Consider the following 23027-nt stretch of genomic DNA (forward strand, 5'->3'; position numbering starts at 1 on the left):
GTGGGGAGGGAGGTATGTTTTCATATATAGTCACCTCATGTTTAATTTAAGTAAGGGGGCTGGCAGTCAAATAGCAAACAGAATGTTGGACATTAATAAACATCCCGTTGGCTTTGTAACACATTCCACTGTTACAGAGCTGAACTCAGGAGCTGAGATTCCGGAAGCCCTGCCTTTTCTCTGCAGAAAGTCAACAAGGGAAAAAAAGCTAAATTGCATATTTATGCATGCAACCATCTGGAAACCTCGGGGGTATTATTTTGATTAAAAAAAAGAGGAACATGATCTCAAAGCAGGGCGGGATGAGAGCTGAATACAGTTTTTCTGCTATTACAATATTATTAGTGACTATGTTAGAAAAGTTGAGCGCTGTTACTCACCCATCAAGAAGATAATTTTACACTTCCTCAAATCCTCCATGAAGCCTTTAAAATAAGAATAATTTAAATTATTGACAAGAAATAATGTACTGACATCCAGCCTCAACACATGCTTGTAAACCTACATCTTGTAGCTTTGTTTAGTAAGATAAGGTGAGTCCACAGGGGGAAAACAGATCATGGTAAACAGACGTGAATGACTTCTCTGACCCTTTCCCTAGATGAAGGCAGCAAAGTTTTATCTAATATTGACCATCAATTTTAAGTGAAAAACCAATATCATCAAACAGCTCGATTTACAAAGAAACTCAACCATTTTGTTCTGTTTTGAGACAGGGTATCACTATGTTTCCTCAGCTGGCTTCAAACTCTCCACCTTTTTGCCTCAACTCCCTGAGTGCTGAGATTATAGCTGTCACCATGCCTGGCTAGGAAGCCCGTCTTAAAATTTACATAGAAATTTTCTTCTTTTCCCCAATATTTTATTTTATTTGAAGAAGTATTTATTTATGTGTATGAGTACCCTACAGCTGTCTTCAAACATACCAGAAGAGGGCATCATATCCCATCAGATGGTTGTTTGCATGTGTGAGAGTATGTGCATGTGCGTGAATATGAGTGTATGTTCATGTGTGAGTGTATGTGTATGGGTGTGAGAAAGTGATATTGAGATTGTGTGTTTTTACTGGGGTTTGGAACTCAAGGCTTCATACAAGCTAAGCAAGGGCTCAACCGCTGAGCTATATTCCCAGACCTTAAAATATATTATTATCATTTTCTTTTATGTGTTCTTCCTGTTTGTATGTTTGTGCACCACATCGGTGCCTAGTGTCCACAGAGACCAGAAATGAGTGTCAGGTCTCCTGCAGCTGGAGTTACTGATGGCTGAGCCCCCACAAAGATGCTGGGAGCTGAACCCAAGTCCTCTGGAAGAGCAGCCAATGCTTGTAACTCCAGAGTCATCTCTCCGGCCCCTCCCAGTTCCTTTGTTTTTACTTTTTAATTTGGGGTGGGGTATCACTGAGTGGCATAGGTTAGCTTTGAACTTACTCAGTAGCCCAGGCTGGCACTGAATTTTAGATATTCCTGACTAGCCCCCTGAACAGCTGGGATTACAGACCTGTGCCATGGGTCCAGCTGGTGTGTGGAGTTTTTTGTTAAAGTCAGACACAGAGTGTACTGGCTGGTTTTGTGTCAACTTGACACAAGCTGGAGTTATCACAGAGAAAGGAGCCTCAGTTGAGGAAATGCCTCTATGAGATCCAGTTGTAAGGCATTTTCTCAACTAGTGATCAAGGGGGGAGGGCACAGCCTATTGTGGGTGATGCCATCCCTGGGCTGGTAGTCCTGAGTTCTATAAGAAAGCAGGCTGAGCAAGGCAGGGGAAGTCAGCCAGTAAGTGACATCCCTCCATGGCCTCTGCATCAGCTCCTGCTTCCTGACCTGCTTGGGTTCCAGTCCTGACTTCCTTTGGTGATAAACAGCAATGTGGAAGTGTAAGCTGAATAAACCTCTTCCTTCCCAACTTGCTTCTAGGTCATGATGTTTGTGCAGGAATAGAGACCCTGACTAAGACAAATTGGTACCAGCATAGTAGGGTATTCCTGTGATAACCTGAGCATGTTTTGGGGAGGACTGTGGAAGGACTTTGGAACTCTGAGCTAGAAGAGCCAAAGGCATGTTAAGAGCTCTGTGGGATGTTCAGTTGGATCTTGGAAGATAATGTTGAGAACAGTGCAGAAGATGGAGGCCTGGCTTGTGAAATTTCAGAGGGAAGATTAAAGACTCTTTGATCAGGGCTATTGCTATTTTGGTTGTGAAGATTCTGTGGTTTTGGTTAACTGGGGCTGAAGAATCAGCTGTAATTAACAAGATACCAGAACTACTAAAGCAAAACCTTTGCATTACTGGGACTATTGATGCTGGTCAGCTGGAGCTAAGAAATTAGTGGTGATTAGGAAGAGACCAGCATCATTGAGGTGAAGTCTTCTGGGAGCTGTTTTCTGAGAGCACAAAGAGGATGTGTTCCAGAGATAGCCAAGGTTGTACCTCATGCTGTGGCTGGACTTGGTAATGTGTAAGAGTCACCCAGGTGGTACTGGTTTTGAGGGAATGAAGGGGTCATGAAGAGCAGCTGAGGCTCGGCACTGTGAGAGGCCATGGAAGGCCATTGGTGAAGGTTCATCCTCAGTGGCAATTAGTGCCCCAGGACTGACAGTGGTGTTTTGGAGATGCCAGTACCATGAGATGACCACCAAAAACAGCAGCAATGGAGAACAGGCAGCTGGAGCCTAGAAGACAAAGTGTGTGCTACAAAGGGCAGAGCTGGAGAAGTGACTCAAGTCCTTGGAGGAGCCCAGAAGTTCGTAAGTGGATTCCCAGACACTGGATGGTTAGAGATTGATTTTGCTTTGACTGTGACTGTGCCCTGATATCTTTCCCTCTTGAAGGAAGAAGAGGAGCCCACAGTTTAGAGATTTTGAATTGTAAAAAGACTTTGATTTTTCAAAAAAGAGACTGAATATTGTAAAGGCATTGCAATTTTAAAATGTAAGAATTGGTAAAGGCTGTGAGACTCTTAAGGTTATCTAGACCTTGGGGATGAACAAGAAAGTAAGGGTTGAAACTTAATATTGATTTGTTTGCATGTCAAGTTGACAAGAGGTCAATTGTACTGGCTGGTTTTGTGTCAACTTGACACAAGCTGGAGTAATCACAGAGAAAGGAGCCTCAGTTGAGGAAATGCCTCCATGAGATCCAGCTGTAAGGCATTTTCTCAACTAGTGATCAAGGGGGCAAAGCCCATTGTGGGTGGAGCCATCCCTGGGCTGGTAGACCTGGGTTCTATAAGAAAGCAGGCTGAGCAAGCCATGGGAAGCAAACCAGTAAGTAACATCCCTCCATGACCTCTGCATCAGCTCCTGCTTCCTGACCTGCTTGAGTTCCAGTCCTGACTTCCTCTGGTGATGAACAGCATGTGGAAGTGTAAGCTGAATAAACCCTTTGCTCCCCAACTTGCTTCTTGGTCATGATGTTTGTGCAGGAATAGATACTCTAAGACACACAGTGTTTCTCACATGTTCTGCAGCTTCTGAGCAGCGTCGAATGTATTTGCAGTTTAAGAAGGTGGACACATTCACTGTGGTCATTGTCTTTGTTTTCAGGAGAGGCAGTATGACTATACCCAATTTCAGCTTAAGAAACAATAATTTTTTAGTCGCTAATCATATATTCATACAAAACAGTAATTACTAAGGTGTATAATCTTTGGTGGCTTGGGGACATGTTTATGCAACAATGTGTGAGAAAGTGTGATATTTGCATGCACACACAGACTCTCAACTGGACAAAAATAGGATGAAGATGACACCTGAAGTGAGGTGTGCTCGAACGTCAGCAACTGAATGTATGTAGGTCATAAAGCGTTAGAAGGTTCTAGTTTTCTACCTTAAAATATGTCTAAGTGATTGTATTGTTTTTATAACTAGGAATAAACCCAGCAAGCCATCCATCCTGCACCCATAGCTGGTTCTGGGCAGGGCCTGAGTTTCGGCTGTGTGACAGCTCGTGGATCACTACAATTATTTGGTGACAGTTATTTTCACATACTGCTGTTTCTGTTCTCACAGAATATCAGTTTATTCTAGCCCTTCATGGATCAATGGGGAATTAAGAGCTGGTGTTATTTAAAAAGCAAACTCAGCTGTGTTATAGCCAATACTATGAACTTTTCCCCCACAAACTATGGCAACTTTTTTAAAAAGCCAAGTAGATATGACATAATTATTAACATAGGCTATTATGAAGCTCATCTCTTATAAACACTATTAAATTTGGAGCATTTGACCTATTTTCAGTTCTATATGTAACTAGCATATAGTAGATATTCTAGTTTTTTAAGTAACCGTTTTTAAGTCAGGATCTCCTATACCCCAGGCTAGCCTCAAATTTGCTATGTAGCTAAGGATAATTCTGAACTCCCAATACTGTTTTCACCTGCTGAGTGTGCACCATCGTACCGAGGTCGTGAGAGCCTAGATTCTGAACCCACGGTTGTGTGCATGTTAGGCACAGGCTCTCTCATCCTTTGAGAAACTGTTAGCATAATGAAAATGATAATATAGGCTATGTTTTGGGTTGCACCCTATGGGACACTGTAGTACAGCAACTGCTATTTGGGAAAAAGAATTGTTTCCAGCTCAATTAACAATAATGGCACCTCAGATAAACCCCACTGGCTCTATTACCACCACTGCAAAGCTTTAATGTTCCAGTTAGGTTTGAATACTACTGAGGTGAAGAACATTACTCTTTACTGTGGGACCTTGTTACACTGTAACAATGAGAGCATTACTCTTTACTCTGGGGCCTTGCTACACTGTAACAATGAGTGCATTAGTCTTTACTATGGGGACTTACTACATTGTAACAGTGAGAGCATTACTCTTTACTATGGGGCTTTGCTACATTGTAACAGTGAGAGCATCACTCTTTACTCTGGGGCTTTGCTACATTGTAACACATGAGAGCATTACTCTTAATGTGGGGCCTTGTTACACTGTAACACATGAGAGCATTACTCTTTACTGTGAGGCCTTACTACACTGTTAACACATGCAGCTTCAAGTGGGAATGAGACAATGGATGCATTCCAAATATCTGGTTCAGAGAATCAGCTTTTCACTGAGCATCTTAGGAGTCATAGTCTCTGGGCAGTTAGAAAACACATCTTATAGTAATGGTCCCTTGGTTCCTCATGTGGACCAAGAAGGCAGTGAGCCACAGACTTCCAAGGTAACTCATATTTTCTGGCCAGCGGAAAGAACTATATTGTTTTTAATCTCCTTAGTTGGTGTTAAATAAAGAAAGCACATTAGAAGCTATGTGGTCTGATTAGCAAAGGAAACATACCTCCTACGGTGTCTTCTCCAAATACATTTAGCTGGTCATCATCCTGTTTTAAAAATAATCAAAGCATTAGAAGGTAACATTAAGAGATATGTTTAAGCTCCTTACTAATGTTAAATGCTTGACATTTGGAACAACTCCATTAAGGAAAGAACTTCTGAACATTTGTACAGGTAAGTAACAGATTTTCAGGAGTTACATTGTTGAATGCCGTGCAGCTGTAAGGGACAAAGTTCAAGAGTAAAGCTGAGATATCTGTCTTCAGAGTCTATGGTCTGTTGGTAACTGGTACAGAATTCAGTCTCTTCCTTTTGGTGCATCAATTATCTATGGACAGAAACACCTTCTTCACAAAGACAAAAATCCTTCAATGTTAGAAGCGAATGAATGGTCACGGTCACATCTATTTTATGAACGCATTATAGTTTAAAGTTGAAGTTAGTAAAATTTTCAGAGAAGGGCCAGTTGGTGTTTGAGATGTGAGCCTCGTTGTCCTTGGCCGCGGTTACACTTTTTCGTTCTTAAGCATAAAATGAAGAAAGATCCACTGGAACCTCCCCCATATTTATCTTCAAAATTCTGATTTTACCTTTAACCAGGTGACCATTTTTAACCCATTGTACTGGGGGGACATGTTTATAAAGATTCATTTGTTGAGAATTCTAACCACCACCCACATGGTCATCTGCCTTTTCTTCCTCCTTCCTTACACACAGGTTACACACATGTAGCTTAGTTTTAACTGTCAACTTGACACAGCCTAGTATCATCTCTGGAAGAGTCTTCATAGAATTTATCTAGATGGGGTTGGCCTGAAGATATATCTGTGTGAAACTGTGTTGATTCTTAATTGACCAGAAGATTTAGTCCACTGTGGGTGGCACCATTACCTAGGCTGAACTCTGAACTACAGAAGAATGAAGAAGGCTGGTAAACGAAAACAAGCAACTCTGTACCATTTGTTTCTCTCAAATCTTGACCATAGATGTGATATAACTGGACTTTGACTTCTCAGTGGTAGACTGAAATCTGGGATTGTGAGTTGAGAAGGACTCTCCTCTCCAAAGTTTCTTGAAGTCTGGGTATTTTATTACCGGAACAAGAATAAAGCTAGAACACCAGGCATGGAAATTCCTTCCCAGGTATATGAAAAAATTACTTCAATATATCCAAGGAAGGATGCACTTTAAATGTATGCGTATGTGTGTGTGTGTGTGTGTGTGTGTGTGTTTGTGTGTGTGATGCTCTTCTATTTTTGCACACATTTGGAGAAGTTTCTGTTGATACAGAATGTTATCAGCACAGTGTTCTTGGTTGCATCGAATTCTGTTGTGTTATGGGTACCATAGTTTTTTTTTCACCAGCTCTTTATTGTTTCACTCTTTCCTGTTTTAGGGAAGGGAGCAAGTCATACAGATATCACATCACACATATATATCCCTGTAAGGTAAATTCTAGCATGGCCACCTTGTGATCACAGATTAAATTTATTAACACTTTTCATAGATTTTTGCCAAGCTGGTCTCCATACAGGTTGCTGTGTTCTTCAAGGACTACCTCCATGGCAGTTTCCCTCACTTTTTGCCTCTAATTCTCTGGGATGTCAGAATCTGTTAAATGAGATTGGCTGGTTACATGGCCTCCCTGAGGCAACCTGCATGGAAAACACTTTGTGAGAGTGCAGAACCTTACCACCTTGTTAGAATGTGAGCCTCAGGGCATCCTTACTGCTTGTCTTCTTAGATTTGCCCTTGTCTCTGGAGAAACTGCAGCAAGACAGGATGCTCAGTACAGTGGCCATTCATTAATCTCCTCTGCAAAGGGAAACAGCCTCAGGGCTTACCAGGGACACTCTGTCCTGCTATATCCTTAGTGAAACTGCCACTTTCACAGTGTGGAGAACGGGCATGATTCTGTCCCTTCTTGCCATTCCTCCTTCTCCTTCTGAAGATGAAGAAATGAAGAGGCCTCTGGAGATGCCACCAGGCCCTTGGTTAAGTCAGCATTGGGATGACAGCCATGCCTTTCACCATCTTGAGCAGCCCCAAAGATTTATCCTCATCAGCAGAGCAGCCATGGTGGATGCTGGTGGTCCTTCCATTGTATTCCTGACCCCCGGGCCTCAGTGCTCAGGATCCAGCAGTCTGCCTGTAAATGGGGGTGACTCTACAGTACAGGCTGTGCTCCGGAGCTCCTCCAGGATCAAGGGAGCTAGAATGAAGCCTGGACCCCCGTTCTGCTGAGCTCTGACCCCTGCATTATCAGAGAACACACCCACTCACACCCTTGCATAAGAATCTCTGACTCAGGTACAGCATCTAGGGAAGCCAGTATAGGACTCATGTGGAGCAATGCGTACCTTGTCCAAGATATGCCCAGGGTAAGAGGTGCTGACACTGAGTAGAGAATGACAGTGAGACTCTGTCTCCTCCTCTCAGTTGTTGGCTACATCTCGTGATGAGGAAACTGAGCTCACGTTCTCACTCTTACGTATTGATGGCCTATAGGATGAGACCCGGCAGGCTGACATGGCCTCACCTTTCCTGTTTATGGTAGCATGTCTTGGGAGTTTGATAATCTGAATTTAAAAAAAAAAACCCAAAAAACAAACAAAACCCAACCAACCAACCATAACAAAACAAAAAACCAAAAAAAAAAAAAAAAAAAAAAAAAAAAAAAAAAAAGGCCACATTGCAAAAGGGCCTTCCCCACGGCCACATTGCAAAAGGGCCTTCCCCACGGCCACATTGCAAAAGGGCCTTCCCCACGGCCACATTGCAAAAGGGCCTTCCCCACGGCCACATTGCAAAAGGGCCTTCCCCACCCCATCTGCTTCTAGAGTTTGACCTGTTCTTATCCCCAGCTCTTGTTCACAGCCCCGAGGCTTTGACTGAACCCCATTTTATTTCTATTAGCTCACTCGTACTGAGTAGGTTTCTGGGGCACAGAAGGAACTGTCATTTGTTCTTAGGAATGCCTTGCACAGCTGAAGGGAATGTTTGGCTGAGGATACTGTTCTCCAGTGACTCTTAGAATACCTCATACTTCTAGGGTAAACCTATATATCAAATTTGGTGGAGGGCTTGCTTAGAACACCCATGGCTCTGGGGTTTTTTTTTTTCTCTGCCCTGTAAAATAAAACCAACCTCTTGCCTAGAGTTTATGAAGGCTCAGTTCACTGCAAAACCAGCCAGCCAGCCAACCAACCAAGAGCAAGGATTGTAGCTAGCTCAGTGATACAGTACTCTCCTGGTATGCAGATGGCCCTGAGTTTATTTTTACAATCTGAGTATTGTAAAAATAATGTTTATCTGGGTTGTGGATATAATTCTGTGGTAGAGTTTTTTCTAGTATGCTGAAGGCCCTGGGTTTAGTCCCTAGTACTGGAAAAAAAAAGAAAAAGAAAAAGAAAAAGAAATGAAGGAAAGAAAAGAAGGAAAGGAAAAAGGAAGAAACCTGGCATTGCACACACACACATATGCACACACACACATGCACACACATGCACACACATATGCACACATATGCACACACATGCACACACACATATATGCATACATGCAAATTTATGTATACACACACACACCCCACATGGTGAGTAGCAAGCACCTGCTTTGGTAAATAAAAAGCTAGAGGCCCTGGAGTGACAGCTTTAACCTCTTCTCATGCTGTGTATGTTCTACATGAATGGGGCTAACCTGGGGTACCTGCTGGACAAGAAGGGAAGGTGTAGTCTCCTTCTGGATCATCTGATATGCTGAGGGGAGACTTGAGATATCGCAATGCTCTAACCACCAAACTCTACCAAGTACCGTGCACACTTCTTTTTACTGTGTAGATTCTAGACAGCCAGACCTTCGTCAGGCTGAGTCTGCATTGAGGATTAGTCTTTATAGGTGCAGTGAGGCCCAGGTGACTTTCCATAGCTTTAGACTAAAGTCCCTGGGGACATGCTGTGGGATAGCCACTTTTCTGAACCGACAAAGACAGCGTGCCAATAGGCACAGATTCTATGTAAACGTCACTCGTGACTCACACACGTGGAGCCCAGAAGCCAGACACAGTGATGCAGGGAGAGGGTGTCTTGTCCACAGGGCAGAGCAAGAAGCCGATAAAGATGTGTTCACTGGGCCTTGTTCTTCCCCTCCTCTTATTCAATCACACACTAGTGCAACCCATGTTCAGACTGAGTCTCTCTCTAACATCTGTGGAAGCGTCTTCAAAGACAGCCTGCAGGTGTGTGTATATTCTAGGCGATTGGAATCCCGTCGAGACAGTGTCTCTTGTCACTAATTCAACAGAGTCTTGTCACTATTCATTCCCTGGATGACCCAGAGGGGGCAAAACTGGACACCAAAGCGGCACAGATGGTTTCCACTTGTCCCCCTTTAACAAGAGCACAGCGTGTACTCATGACTCAAGGAGCATTTCATACAGTGCTGTCTCAAGAGGATCACTTCGTAATAGGAAGCTGACATCAAAGATCTTCACAGTGCTGAGACGGCATTTGCTGTGGTCGCGCCCAACCACTGTCGCTGTCCTGTGCGTAAGGGACTAAAGTGGCGTGGAGCCCCTGTGTGGAATGTGCCTGATATCCCAGAATTTCAGGTTGGAGACAGGTCACTGAATTCATCTGCCCGATGCCAGTCTCTACCTCCTCGGTGTCACAGTGTGACATACTCCTGTCCTTCTGTACTGGCTGGTTGTGTGTCAACACAAGTTGGAGTTATCACAGAGAGATGAGCCTCCATTGAGGAAATCCCTCCATGAGATCCAGCTGTAAGGCATTTTCTCAACAGTGATCATGAAGGGAGGATCCCTTGTGTGTAGTGCCATCCCTGGGCTGGTAGACCTGGGTTCTATAAGAAAGCAGCTGAGCAAGCCAGGGGAAGCAAGCCAGTAAGTAACATCCCTCCATGGCCTCTGCATCAGCTCCTGCATCCTGACCTGCTTGAGTTCCAGTCCTGACTTCCTCTGGTGATGAACAGCCATGTGGAAGTGTAAGCTGAATAAACCCTTTCCTCCCCAACTTGCTTCTTGGTCATGATGTTTGTGCAGGAATAGAAACCCTGACTAAGACACCTTCCAAGCTGCCAGGCTGACTCTAGATTCCGGGAGAGGCTGTTGTACAGGAATAAATGAGAGACTGATAGAGCAGGGCACCTGCCATCCTCCTCCAGCCTCACACGTGCACAAGTGCATACCTGCACACACATGTGCAAACATCATACACGCCTATCACTTTTATGTACAACACACACTTACACAAAATAAACAAAATAGCTGCGAAGGAGGGACCTTTTATATTCCCGGAGGCTTTTAGCACGTGTGGTCCTTTCTGAACTCAGCATCAGTAGGAGGCTAGTTCATGGCTGGGATTGATGGGTAAGGAATCATGGTTCATAGACAGGAAGTACGACTCTGGTGCAAGGCAGTGGGTTGGGGGGGGGTCAATGTTCTGAACACCAAGGTTGTGTGCTGCCTTTCTCTCACTATTTCACCTGGAGGGCGGTGACACACAGATCTGTGATGTACGGAGGACTCACTTTAGCAGGCATGCAGAGGTCACAGAAGTAGGAATGGGATGAACTCCCTTTTTGGTGGATGAGCTATGCCTCTGAACTACACGCATGCAGTGCCCATGGAGGCCAGAAGAGAGCTTATCTTCTGGAAGAGCAGTTTTGGGTGGCTATAAGCCATGTAGGTGCTGGGAACTGAACCCAGGTCCTATGCAAGGGTAGCAAGCACCCTCAAGGTCTGTGCCATCTCTCCAGCTGTCTGATTTTTGAGACACGGTCTTATGGCATTTCCAGCTGACCTGGAGCTCAATTTGTAGACCAGTCTTGTCTTTGAACTCACTGACACTTCAGGCCTCTGCCTCTGAGTGCTGGGATCCAAGGCATGTACCACCACACTTGAGCTCATCAAGTGATCTAACAATAACATGTCACGCTGTACTAGATAGCCGAGAAACCTTTTATTCCCAGCAGGAGAAAAATACCCAAGTGCATGGGAAGTGGTATGTAATTTAGTTACACTTGAGCATGTAGTGTGCAGCGAGTCTCGGTGTTAGCCACAGAAGTGTACGTGGTTAGAGGACTGTTTGCAGGAACTACTTGTACAACCTAGTGAACCGAGAAGGGAAGCCCACAGTGTGTGCCTAGCTAAGCATTCCCCAACCATCCCGGTTGCAGGTTCTCCATGTGGAGTGGCACTTTCCACTTTCAATCTATAGACTGGAATACCACTGTTTCTAATCTGTAACTTTGAGGGAAGCGTTTTCTCGGGAGTATGCAGGTTTCTGATTCCACAGTCACGTGTTTCTGTCCTCTCACCCAGGTACCTGTGAGGCGGAACCCCTCCCCACTTCCCTCTGGAACTGAACAGTCTGTTTCTCCCTTCAGGCCTCTGTCACTCTGAACAAGCTGGCTACTGTCATCAGGAACTGAGTGTTACTGTCCGTGGTCCTGAGGCTTTCCAAATAAGGCTCATTCTGAAGGTTAACTTCCGGCCAACCACAGCAAAATAACAAGAAGAGATCTTTGAGAGAGAGAGAGAGAGAGAGAGAGAAAGAGAGAGGGGTGGGGGAGAGGAAGAGAGATTTTCTAGACTGGCCAAAAGGATGTTTAAACATTTTTTTTGATCAGTGAGTAAAGAGAGTCACACATTCTATGATCTCACTGTTTGGGAGGTGGAGTGTGTGTGTGTGTTTGTGTGTGTAGTATATGTATAGTGTATGTGCATATGTGGTATGTATATAATTAATAAATATATATAGTATGTATATAACATATGTGTTTGTGTGTGTGGTATGTGTGTACAGTATGTGTATGTAGTATGGATATTGTGTCTGTGTATAGTGTGTGTATAGTGTGAGTTTGTGTAGTATATGTGTAGTACATGAATAGTTCAATGTGTGTATAGTATGTGTATAGTGTGAATCTGTGTGGTATGTGTGTGGTATGTATGTGTATGTACATATGCTCTGTGTGTGTGTGCATGTGTTCGTGTGTGCGTGTGTGTGTGTGTGTGTGTGTGTGTGTGTGTGTGTGTGTGCATGTGTGGTATGTCTGCTGATGAAAACCAGAGCCTTGAACATGCTTGGTAAGTATTCTATCACTCTTGTGTTTTGGACATAGAATCTTCCTGTATAGCTGAGGCTGGCTGGGACCCATTTCATAGCCCAGGCTGGCTTCACACCTGTGAGTTTCCTATGGAATTACAGTCATGTGTCAGCACATCTGGCTTTATAAAGTTTTGGTATCTGTTGTGCTGTTTTATAGAACCAGACTCGGTACGGCAGCACAGGGGTGGCCACGGTCACACTCTTATCCGTTCCCACGGAGCCCCACACAGTAAGCACTGTCCTTACTCTTTACCCATTGTCAATTTGTGACTCAGTGCTCAGTCAACGGACTGGAGCTGGGGAAGTTGAACTAAGTCCCAGGTAGAATTTCAACAGTCTCATGAGCTCTGGTTCCTCCCCATCTCCCACCAATGCTGCCGGACCTGCGCTTGTCTGCATGAGCTGAAGTGTGGAGGGAAGTCTGAGCCACAGCGCTGCACCGTCCCAGACAGGCTGGTCCCAGCCCCACTAGCTGCTGGCCACCCACACCAGTTAGGTACAAGCAGAGAAACTAACTTATCTGTTTACTCCAATGTCATTCACGTCTTTGCCTGGGGTTCGCGTAAGAAACTGGCTTACGCTGTTGAGGGGGATGGGGAGGCAAGCCCGACTCAGCTATGAGTGAGTCTAGAGATGGAGGGAGCACTCGACATGGTCTAGGACCTCATTTCCTTTGGGGAACCTTCAACTCATTGGGTAAGGCCGTCAGGTTGTAGAGAATAACCCCCTTTAGTGAGGGTCAACAGGCCGTCGATGTCAATGACATCTACAAAATCCTTTCTCAGCGGAAGGAGACGCCCTGGTGAGGCTGTCTGCAAGTGATGCAGAGAACCCAGGAGGGCAGCAGCTGAGTCCCCAGTACTCTTGAAGGAGCCCCTCAGCTTCCTTGGTTCATAAGACTAGACTTGGCCAGAGAGTTTCTTTGGTCTGTTGTGAGTGTTCCATTTGGACTCGTTCACATTTTCCTTCTGGAAAAGTCACTCGGTGGTGTGATACCTTCGCAAAGCCGACACACAACACACTGTAAATGGAGAGGTCAGCCAAGCACAGCCAACTGGTGGATTCCAGAGGACTGGCTGAGTCAAGCTAGTGTCCAACCCACATATGGAGAAATCACCAGAAGATGCTGGCTTAGGTCCCAAAGTTCTAGGCAGCAACAGTTTATAGCTTCCTGTTTTGAAATGAACAATTGCCCTTTGTTCTTCCACTCTGAGATATATGTGTGTGTGTGTGTGTGTGTATAATATACATGTTATTATATATAATCTATATCTACATCATCTATACACACATTTCTATATAAATATATATATACATCTATATATATCCATGGATATATATATTCATTCCACCCCCAGCAGCTGCCCCCCCAGGACAACACAGAAGTCATCCACCAGCATGGTTTGCAGTGTGACCACCCCTAATTGTGTGCTCCTGGTCACACACTGAGCTCGGAAGCTAGCTTTTAGAAGACCCCATTCTCTTAAGAAGTTAGCACAAAACTCCACAGGCAGAAGAGAAAAACATTCACTGTCTTCTGAAAAGCCTTTGGGTTATGAGTATTTGAGGAATATCAGTGACACCACCAGGAGCAGTGAACACTCAACCCCCACCCCCACCAAAACGCCAACGGGTGTAGAACCAGGAAACCACGTGCTCCTTTCTACCTCTGCAAGTCTCTCACAGGTAGGACTTAGACCACAAAGACACATCACGGAGGGGAGAAAGGAAAAATGCTCAGACAAGACTGAACCTTCAGAAGTGAGGACGCTGCCAGTGGCAAGCAGGGTTGCTAAGGAAGAGAGAAGACCCCTCTTTTCCAGACTAGAAACCTGAGGCCTGCCTTTAGGCATGGCTGCCCTCATATATCTCCACAGCTGTGCACTGCACAGACATTTTTGGCTAAGGGGCTGTGTGAGTGTTGACTGCATGAACCAATGTATGTGTCTCTAGTTGATGTAAGGAAATATCCACAGTATAACATGAAGAAAATAAGAGGACAAAGGCAAATGAAGTTTTGTAGATTCTGCAAGCACACACGCCTGGTGCCTATTCAACCTTCAGACTTGTCTATCCCACTCATAGTTCGAATGTCTGAAAGCTCAGTTCATTTCCCAGCTGAGGACTTGCCTGATTGCTTGGCTAAGATTGGTTCTCTAAGCCTTCCCTCATTTGTGAAGACAAGGTCTTGCTGTACAGCCTAGGCTGGCCTTGAACTCTTGATCCTGCCTCTATCTGCCTCCTGAGTGCTAGGACTACAATTACACAGGCATGTGCTCACCTTGTCCAGCTCCTATGCCCGGGCTGATCCAGCCCAGAATTTTAGCTGCTTTTCTGTCCACATTCCAGAGAGGCAGCTGCTCCCTGCCTTCTGTGTTGGTGGCTCACAGGAGAACCACCCAGCCTTTCTCCCCTGATGATGGCTGTGGTGTGGATCTACGGAGGTGTGAAGGAAAGGATGCTGTGATGAGGGATGGGAAAGGGTAAAATAGTCTTCTCAGAAGTGCCCCATGAATTCAGAGCCATCTTCTCCAGGGACAAGGGAAAGCTTGTGGAGAGGCACCTCTTTCCTTGTGGCTAGCAACCAGATGTCTATCCCACAGAGCTAGCTCTAAAGATGTTTAAGGGACTATGGGAATGTCCAAGAGGCTAGATTCAATGTCACCCCTCAGTGCCCCTTCATGACTTTTTCCTGGAGATGCTGTAATGAGAGACTTCAGAGCCCTGAGCAGGAATAATTGCAGAGGGGAGTCTGCTGTGGAATTCACACCGCAGTATTTATTTTGGGGGGGGGGAATCAAGAATAGACTTACCATATGGAAACTAGATAACACACGCAGTAAGCTTTTCCTGAAAACAACTTTTACTTTTTGTATGCATATGTATGTATGTATGTATGTATGTGTATGTGTGTGTGTATGTATTCAGGTGTGTGTGTGCATGCACATCTCTGCATGTGAGCACAAGGGAAGTCAGAGGCCATCCTCCAGTGTCACTCTGTATGTACCATCCACCTTCTTTTCTGAGACAGTCTTTTGCTGGCCTGGGATTTGCTAGTTAGGCTCGTTAGGTGGCCGGAGAGCCCCAGGGTACATCTGCTTCCCTTCCTTAGCCCCATGACTATAGGTACATGTCATTACGCCCAGCTTTTCCACATGGGTTCTGCAGTCTTAACTCACACCTCACAGGTGATTGGCACTTTACCCACTGAGACCTCTCTCCCTGGGCTCCAATTCTTGCTCTGAACATCAGCATTACAATTTCCAATGAATAAGTCATCAGCAGGCTTGGGCTCCCAGGATGCATTCCCTCCCCTGGTCTACTCACTTCTGAGCACCATGCCCTGCAAAGAGCAGATTGCAGGGTGGAAAGGAAACTTATGGCTGCAAAGGAGCATCAGGGATGAGAAACAAGGCAGGAAGCAGAGACTCCAGGGGTGGGGTGGGATGCTTGTGGCTGTCAATGGGACTCCATCCATGGCTACACCACAGGTAGGTGGAAGGATACTGTTACCCAGGGTTTGGTCTCTAGAGACTCAGCTTACTTTGCTGTATTCATGAATGAAGAGCCGAGGAAGCCGGGCTTTATTTTTCTGGCTGGGAAGTGTGACTCTGCACAGGAAGATTTGCTATTTGCTGTGTGCTGACAGCTACATAGGTGTGGTTGGCAGAAGCTGTCGCTCTTTCTCTCTACAGGCATGTTTTATACTTGAGGAAGTTTCAATTCTGTGATCTGCAACACTGTGGTATGTTAGTAAAACCATTGGGGTTGGGTCTAAACTCTGCTGAGTGTTCTGACAAGGTGCAAGGGCCTCCCCCCAACACAGGATTTTACGGAGACCATTCTGTGCTGAGGGAACACTGGAGACAGAAAGAAAAATGGCCACTCCAGAGGGTGGTCGGTTGTTCAGAAGTGACATATCAGATTGTTCAGCAAGCAGTAAATCCTTGCACAAGTAGACAGCACCAGTATATCCTGTCTCTTAGAGTCTGAAGGTAGAGCTGTCTGTTAGTCACATCTTAAGAAAAGCCACGCCTCTTATGAAGGGTTACATGAGTGTGCTCAGCTGAGGGTTAGAACCCACAAACTGTCTCCATTGACTCCTGACCTGCAGGCTCCCCTCCAATGCCTCAGGATTCTGTCTAGGTGTCTTCAGTGGAAGCTAGGTCTAAGCACACATTATTAAAGGATGTTCTGAGGTAGCATCTGAGGCTCTTGTTCCTAACCTCAGAGACAACTCTAGCTTTCAGCTCCACACAAAGTGTGTGAAAAAGATTTGCTGGCCAAAAAGCAGAGGAAACATCCTCGGACAGGTCTGGGGAGAACAATTCACTAAATGTATTGATTTCTCTCCTCCTCTTCATCATCATTATTTTTAAAAAGAACGTTAAGCCCAACAGTAAGCACAATAATAAGTACACTTATTTTTTTTCCCTCACTTAATTGAGTGGTTGCCATGGTAACTTGAGAACTGAATACTCGGTGCCTTCAATGAATTGAGATACACATTTTTTTTTTTTTTTATCTGTCAGCATTCCCCCACTATGAGGCACTGAAATGGCAGCATTTCATTTTCCTGGGTAAGAAAATTATAATGTGGGGCTGGATGGGTTGGAAATGTCATCAGGTTCATCTCTGCAGCCAGCCTACACTGGAGGAGGAAGCGCCCCCTTCCAGAAGCTTCCTTCTTTGGCAAAGAGCTTCTGGAGGCCATCCTCAAAACCGAATTCTGGCATCAGAGGGACAGAAGCCTGCAAAACATTGTAGTCCAGAATCTTTGTCTCCTCTCCTTCCTTCTGCTTCTGACCTGCCCCAGCATCTCTTTGCCCTAATTGCTATTTTGGAACAAGAGGGATGGCCACCTAAAGTCAGAAAGCAATCAATGTGAACAAGGCTTCTTGTTGGACTAACAGAGCTGAGCTCTGACTCTCATTCAGTTCTCATAAAAAGAGAGCTGCCATGAAGCTGGCTTATCAGGAGGAGGCAGGGACACTGAGGGCTGGCTATTGGCCTCAGCCTTGACATGAAGAGAAATGAAGATGGTCCCTTCAGCAACAAGACCTTTATAACTTATCTGAAATGCTCTGGTCATACCCAACCCATGCTTATGATCACCCCATTATCATACGAATTCTATGAACCATGAAGAGAAGGATTTAGCAGTCAGACTAAATAAATGAACACAAACCAATCAGTCATGAGAACAATTAAGAAAACCTCCCCCTTGCAGAGATCAAGTTCATTTTCCTTCATTTCAGTAAGTTCATGCTACAGGCAAAAATTATCCTCAGTCATATTTTCAACAAGTTCAGCTTTTTAACCTTTAAACCTAGAGAACACTTGTTGCCATTTTAATCCAATACAACTCCAAAGCAAACTTAAAAACTCCATCATCTTCAGCAGCTTCTCCTAGTCGTTTAAACAATGTGGCGAGGAAACATTTTTATGACAGAGATTATAACAGTGTGTGAACAGAGAGGCAACAAAGTAGCAAGTATATTGTGACTCCATTTTACTCACTCTCTTCTGTTGTAAGTTCTCTTACAGAGCTGTGAGTTTCTCTACCGCATTTTCCTCTGTACTTCTCTCTTATTGAGTCCCTCGCCATCCCCCTCCCTACCCTTGTTCACCCCCCTTCTGCTTTCTTGGTCACATGCCGCCATGCTTGCCCCCACCAGTCCCCTCAGATCTCTTCCTGATCTTCCTTCTAGCTTCATGACCTGCCTCCGACCTATAGATATAAATACACAAATGAAAACCAAAGATCTACAGCTGGGAAAACTACCCCAGATGTACCTTTCTGAATCTAACTCGTTTTGTTGAGTACAATGATTTCCTGGTAAATTGCTTTTTTTTTTTCTACAAATGCCATTTTTCTTTATAGCTGAATGAAATCCCACTGTGTGTGCTATTTATGTATCCATACACCTGTTGTGGGCATCTCTGCTGATCCCACGTTTACCTATTGAGAGTGATGTAGAAATAAACACGGACATCCAAGTGTCTCTCAGTCTGTTGACTTACAGTCCTTCGTGTATCTATATACCCACTGGGAGTGAAGCTGGGTTTTCAGCATTTCTGAGGAAGCTCAACGCCGATTTCCATGGTGGTCACAAAGGTCTACATTCTCATCAGCAGTGAGTGACGCATCCTCCTCCCCTCCTCATTGTAAGCCATTGTGGTTTATTTTCTTGATGGTTGCTATTTTGCTTGCCTTATCCTCATGTACAAACACTTTGAAGACTTTCCCAAGTACTTACTGACAATTGTTTTCCTCTTTTGAGGTTTGTCTATTTGGTTCATTAGCATATTTATTTGAGTGGAGGATTGGTTTTCCTTTTTTTTTTTTTTTTTTTTTTTTTTTTTTTTTAATTTGAAATATATTCCAAATGTTAGCCCTCTCTCTATCTGATGCATGGTTAGCAAACCCCTTCGGTCCGTTCCTTACCCCTCTCTTCACTGTAGCCATCGTTTGCTTGTGCAGAGGTTTTAATTACAGGTGACCCCACTCGTCAGTCCTGTGTCCTGTGCTGTCTGGGTCCACTCCAGAATGTTTGTCTTCACCTCTGTCTTGACATATTCTTCCTATGTTTTATTTTCCAGCCACTTTAAAGTTTCATATCTTACATGCAGATTTTTGAGCCCATCAAAGTAGATTTTTGACACTTTTTGTAGGCAGTTGTGGCTACGGGGATGGGGTAGGGTATTTTTTTGAGTCCTTTACTTGATTTCAGTGGTCTCCGTGAATGTTTCTATGCCAGTACCATGGTGAGATGTTGCCCACCCCAGGAAGAAGTAACAACCAAGCTGTGTTATAATTTCATGTAGTTACACTATAATGCAGACAAAAGGCATCAAGCAATCTGCATTACCAACATAGATTGAACAAAAACATCAAGTTGCATGGGGATATGGAGAACACAGGCACTTATAAGGGCTGGAAAATGTAACAAAACCCAACTCCTGCATCTCATAGGCATACATTGTTTTACATTGTTTAATAGCCAGTAAGTGATCTCTGAATGCCTGTCTGCCGCATGCCATTGATAATGAAGTTCCCAGATTCCTGGGTCTGGTTTCTAGAGACAATGGAAACAGATGTGGGATTAATAAACACCGAGTCCAGAACAGTGGAAACCTCTGGGAGGCCCAAGGGTGTGACCAGAGAGTGATGCGCAGAGCCGTCTGTCCTTTGAGATTTGTTTGGACACTGTAGTGTTGGTAGGACAGTGGTTCTCTCCAACTGCATGCGATTTCACTTCGTAACTCCGAAAGGGATGCGTGGTGTTTCCAGTCACGTTCTGTAGTGCTTGGCCTCTCTGAGACACCTAATGAAAACGGATTTACTTTTGTTTCCTGGTTTTGCTTCCACAATTTTCTTTTGTTCCAATTAAAAACATGTTTCCCTCCTACCTCAGTGAAGTGATGGGAAGACTGATGGAGTCTGTGTTTTAGAAAGCCTCTGTGCCCGGGGATGGTGTGATCCTTCCTCTGGGAGGCTGTGGGCTGTGCTTAGCCTCATTTGGCCATAAGTGGCTCGGGTGACAGCAGAAGCCCCGTGGCCTGTAGACTGCAGATGCCCTTGCATTTCACATGCTCTATAGTCAAGAGAAGCAAGGACCTGGGACTTGTCAGTGTGCCCACTTGGTAAGCATATGTCGTATGGCAGGTTGTATGCCAGGTGCCGGTGACACAAGGCATCACATGCTCTAAACAAGCATTATGAGTCAAGGTATCATGGGTCCCTGAAAAAGATGAACGAAGTACTGTGTTAGGTTGGTTGGTTCTTTTTTTCCTTCCTTCCTTCCTTCCTTCCTTCCTTCCTTCCTTCCTTCCTTCTTTCCTTCCTTCCTTCCTTCCTTCTTTCCTTCCTTCCTTTTTGAGAAAGAGTCTCAATCTGTAGCCCAACTGGGCCTGGAACTCGCTCTGCAGGGCGAACTGGTTTTAGAATGGCAGCGATCCTCTCCCCACTAATGCTGGGATTAAAGGTCTGCACCCCCACACCAGTTAACCAAGCATGGCAATAAAAGAAGGGCTTCCTCCAGAAGAAGCAGATATCTTCATATGGCTGGAGCAGTCACAGGGATGCATTTGGAGATCGGTGGAGGAGTCAAATTCTGATTCCTGCAGTCCTATTGTTGCACTGAGAGATTCTGAGATCAGGGAAGAGCCATGGTTGAGTTTGCTTTCACAATAAAGGTTTCGAGTGTCGAGAAGATTGGTACAGGAAGACTAGTTAGCTGTCCCAGGCAGGTAGGCAGAGAATGTGATCAAGCAGTAACCGTGGCACTGGAGAGGACCAGAACCATTCCTGCATAAGAGACCGGATTACCTACCGGCTGAACCAACATGGGCGGGAGAGATTGGAGAAGGACTAGCGATGGGGCTTTGCTTCTGCCTGCGCAGCTGGGGCGGTGGTAATGTCATTCACAGAAATAGAGGAAGCAGAAGGAAAAGCAGATTTTGTGGGGGAAGGTGGTTTGGAGAGGTTGAGGTAGGGGTGCGCATGGGAAATTCAATCAGTGTCATTTGGGGGGTAGACACAGGCAACAGGAGCTCACTGAGGAGCTCGGGGTGAAGCCACACCATGACTGTGGTGAGCCTGTCAGAGAACAGTGTATGTAGCAAAGCGTAAGGGGCCACAGTCACCATGCTGGACACCTGTTTAAGTAGTGGATCAGCGAGTTTAGCAAGGAAATGGAAACTGGGTGAGAAGAGAGGCAGTGAAGGGAGAGGTGAGACTGGAGTTATAGCCTCAGGCTAAGACCAGGAGCTGTGCAGTCCAGCCTGGCTCACCAGGTCCTCCCTGGACACACACAGTGCTCTGTTTTACATCCCCCACTTCTTTGCATGATCTGGGCTGAGCCACTTGGTATATGGGCCGTGGGGTGACTCCATAGGGTTAGAGTTAGGGGTTAAGGTTAGGGGTTAGAGTTAGGGGTTAAGGTTAGGGGTTAGGGGTTAGAGTTAGGGGTTAAGGTTAGGGGTTAGAGTTAGGGGTTAAGGTTAAGGTTAGGGGTTAGGGGTTAGAGTTAGGGGTTAAGGTTAAGGTTAGGGGTTAGAGTTAGGGGTTAAGGTTAAGGTTAGGGGTTAGGGGTTAGAGTTAGGGGTTAAGGTTAGGGGTTAGGGGTTAGAGTTAGGGGTTAAGGTTAGGGGTTAGGGGTTAGAGTTAGGGGTTAAGGTTAGGGGTTAGAGTTAGGGGTTAAGGTTAGGGGTTAGAGTTAGGGGTTAAGGTTAGGGGTTAGGGTTAGGGGTTAAGGTTAGGGGTTAGAGTTAGGGGTTAAGGTTAGGGGTTAGAGTTAGGGGTTAAGGTTAGGGGTTAGAGTTAGGGGTTAAGGTTAGGGGTTAGAGTTAGGGGTTAAGGTTAGGGGTTAGAGTTAGGGGTTAAGGTTAGGGGTTAGAGTTAGGGGTTAAGGTTAGGGGTTAGGGTTAGGGGTTAAGGTTAGGGGTTAGAGTTAGGGGTTAAGGTTAGGGGTTAGAGTTAGGGGTTAAGGTTAGGGGTTAGAGTTAGGGGTTAAGGTTAGGGGTTAGGGTTTTAAGTTATGCTTATGGGTTATGGTTAGGGTTTGTGTTAGGGTTAGGGTTAGAGGTTAGGGGTTAGGGTTTGTGTTAGGGTTAGGGTTAGGGTTAGAGGTTAGGGGTTAGGGTTTGTGTTAGGGTTAGGGTTAGGGTTAGGGTTAGGGTTAGGGTTAGGGTTAGGGGTTAGGGGTTTGTGTTAGGGTTAGGGTTAGGGTTAGAGGTTAGGGGTTAGGGATTAGCGTCTTTATGATAACAAACATGGTAAAATCTTGTTTAATTTAGATCAGTCACTCCTCAAGACTAAGTTCAGTGTCCCCAAATCCCCAGCCTTCCACAATCTTTTTAGAAGTTACCCATTAATTGCTCGATGAGAAGGTTTCACCTGGATTTTGGTTTGCTAAACAACCACAGCCTAGAGTATCTCCTGCCCTCTCTCTGGGGTCATTTCTCTGGATTTGAGCTCTGGTTCTACCTCTTTTTTTTTAAATTGGTTATGTTTAATCTACATTTCAAATGTTATCTCCTTTCCCAGTTTCCCCTCCATAACCCCCATCCCATCCCCCTCCTCCTGCTTCTATGAGGGTGCTCCCCTCCCACCTCCACACCCTGACATTCCCCTACACTGGGGCATCAAGCCTTGGCAGGACCAAGGGCTTCTCCCCCCACTGATGCCCAACAAGGCCATCCTCTGCTACATGTGCAGCTGGAACTGCTGAAGTTATTGAGTCTGTCCATTTCTTTGGATAGTGGTTTAGGCCCTGGGAGCTCTGGTTGGTTGGTATTGTTGTTCTTACGGGGTTGCAAACCCCTTCATCTCCTTTAGTCCTTTCTCCAACTCCTCCATTGAGGACCCCATTCTCAGCTCAGTGGTTGTCGGTGAGCATCTGCCTCTGTATTTGTCCTGATCTGGCAGAGCCTCTCAGGAGACAGCTATATCAGGCTCCTGTCAGCATGCACTTCTTGCCCTCAGCAATATTGTCTTGGTTTGGTGTCTGTATATAGGCTGGATCACAAGGTGGAGCAGTCTCTGGATGGCCTTTGCTTCAGTCTCTGCTTCAAATTTGTCTTGGTATTTCTTTCTACAGATATTTTTG

At 45.1% G+C, this 23027-nt stretch overlaps 1 protein-coding gene across 8 annotated transcripts in view; it reads right to left on the reverse strand.

The window, feature by feature from the left end:
* AK5 (adenylate kinase 5) overlaps positions 1 to 23027 on the reverse strand; it is a gene marked incomplete at both ends in the record, with an annotated part of 183818 nt that overhangs the window by 32165 nt on the left and 128626 nt on the right. For 5 of the 8 annotated variants that reach the window (XM_080916076.1, XM_080916077.1, XM_080916071.1 and 2 more), the window contains 2 exons: positions 381 to 425; positions 5292 to 5334. The exons of the other annotated variants lie outside the window; for them this stretch is intronic. In XM_080916076.1, coding sequence (XP_080772202.1) covers positions 381 to 425; positions 5292 to 5334 — 88 coding nt within the window. The remainder of the gene's footprint in view (positions 1 to 380; positions 426 to 5291; positions 5335 to 23027) is intronic. 8 annotated transcript variants of the gene reach the window in all.

Source organism: Micromys minutus, assembly GCF_963924665.1.
Source record: "Micromys minutus genome assembly, chromosome: 4".
NCBI classification, from domain to species: domain Eukaryota; kingdom Metazoa; phylum Chordata; class Mammalia; order Rodentia; family Muridae; genus Micromys; species Micromys minutus.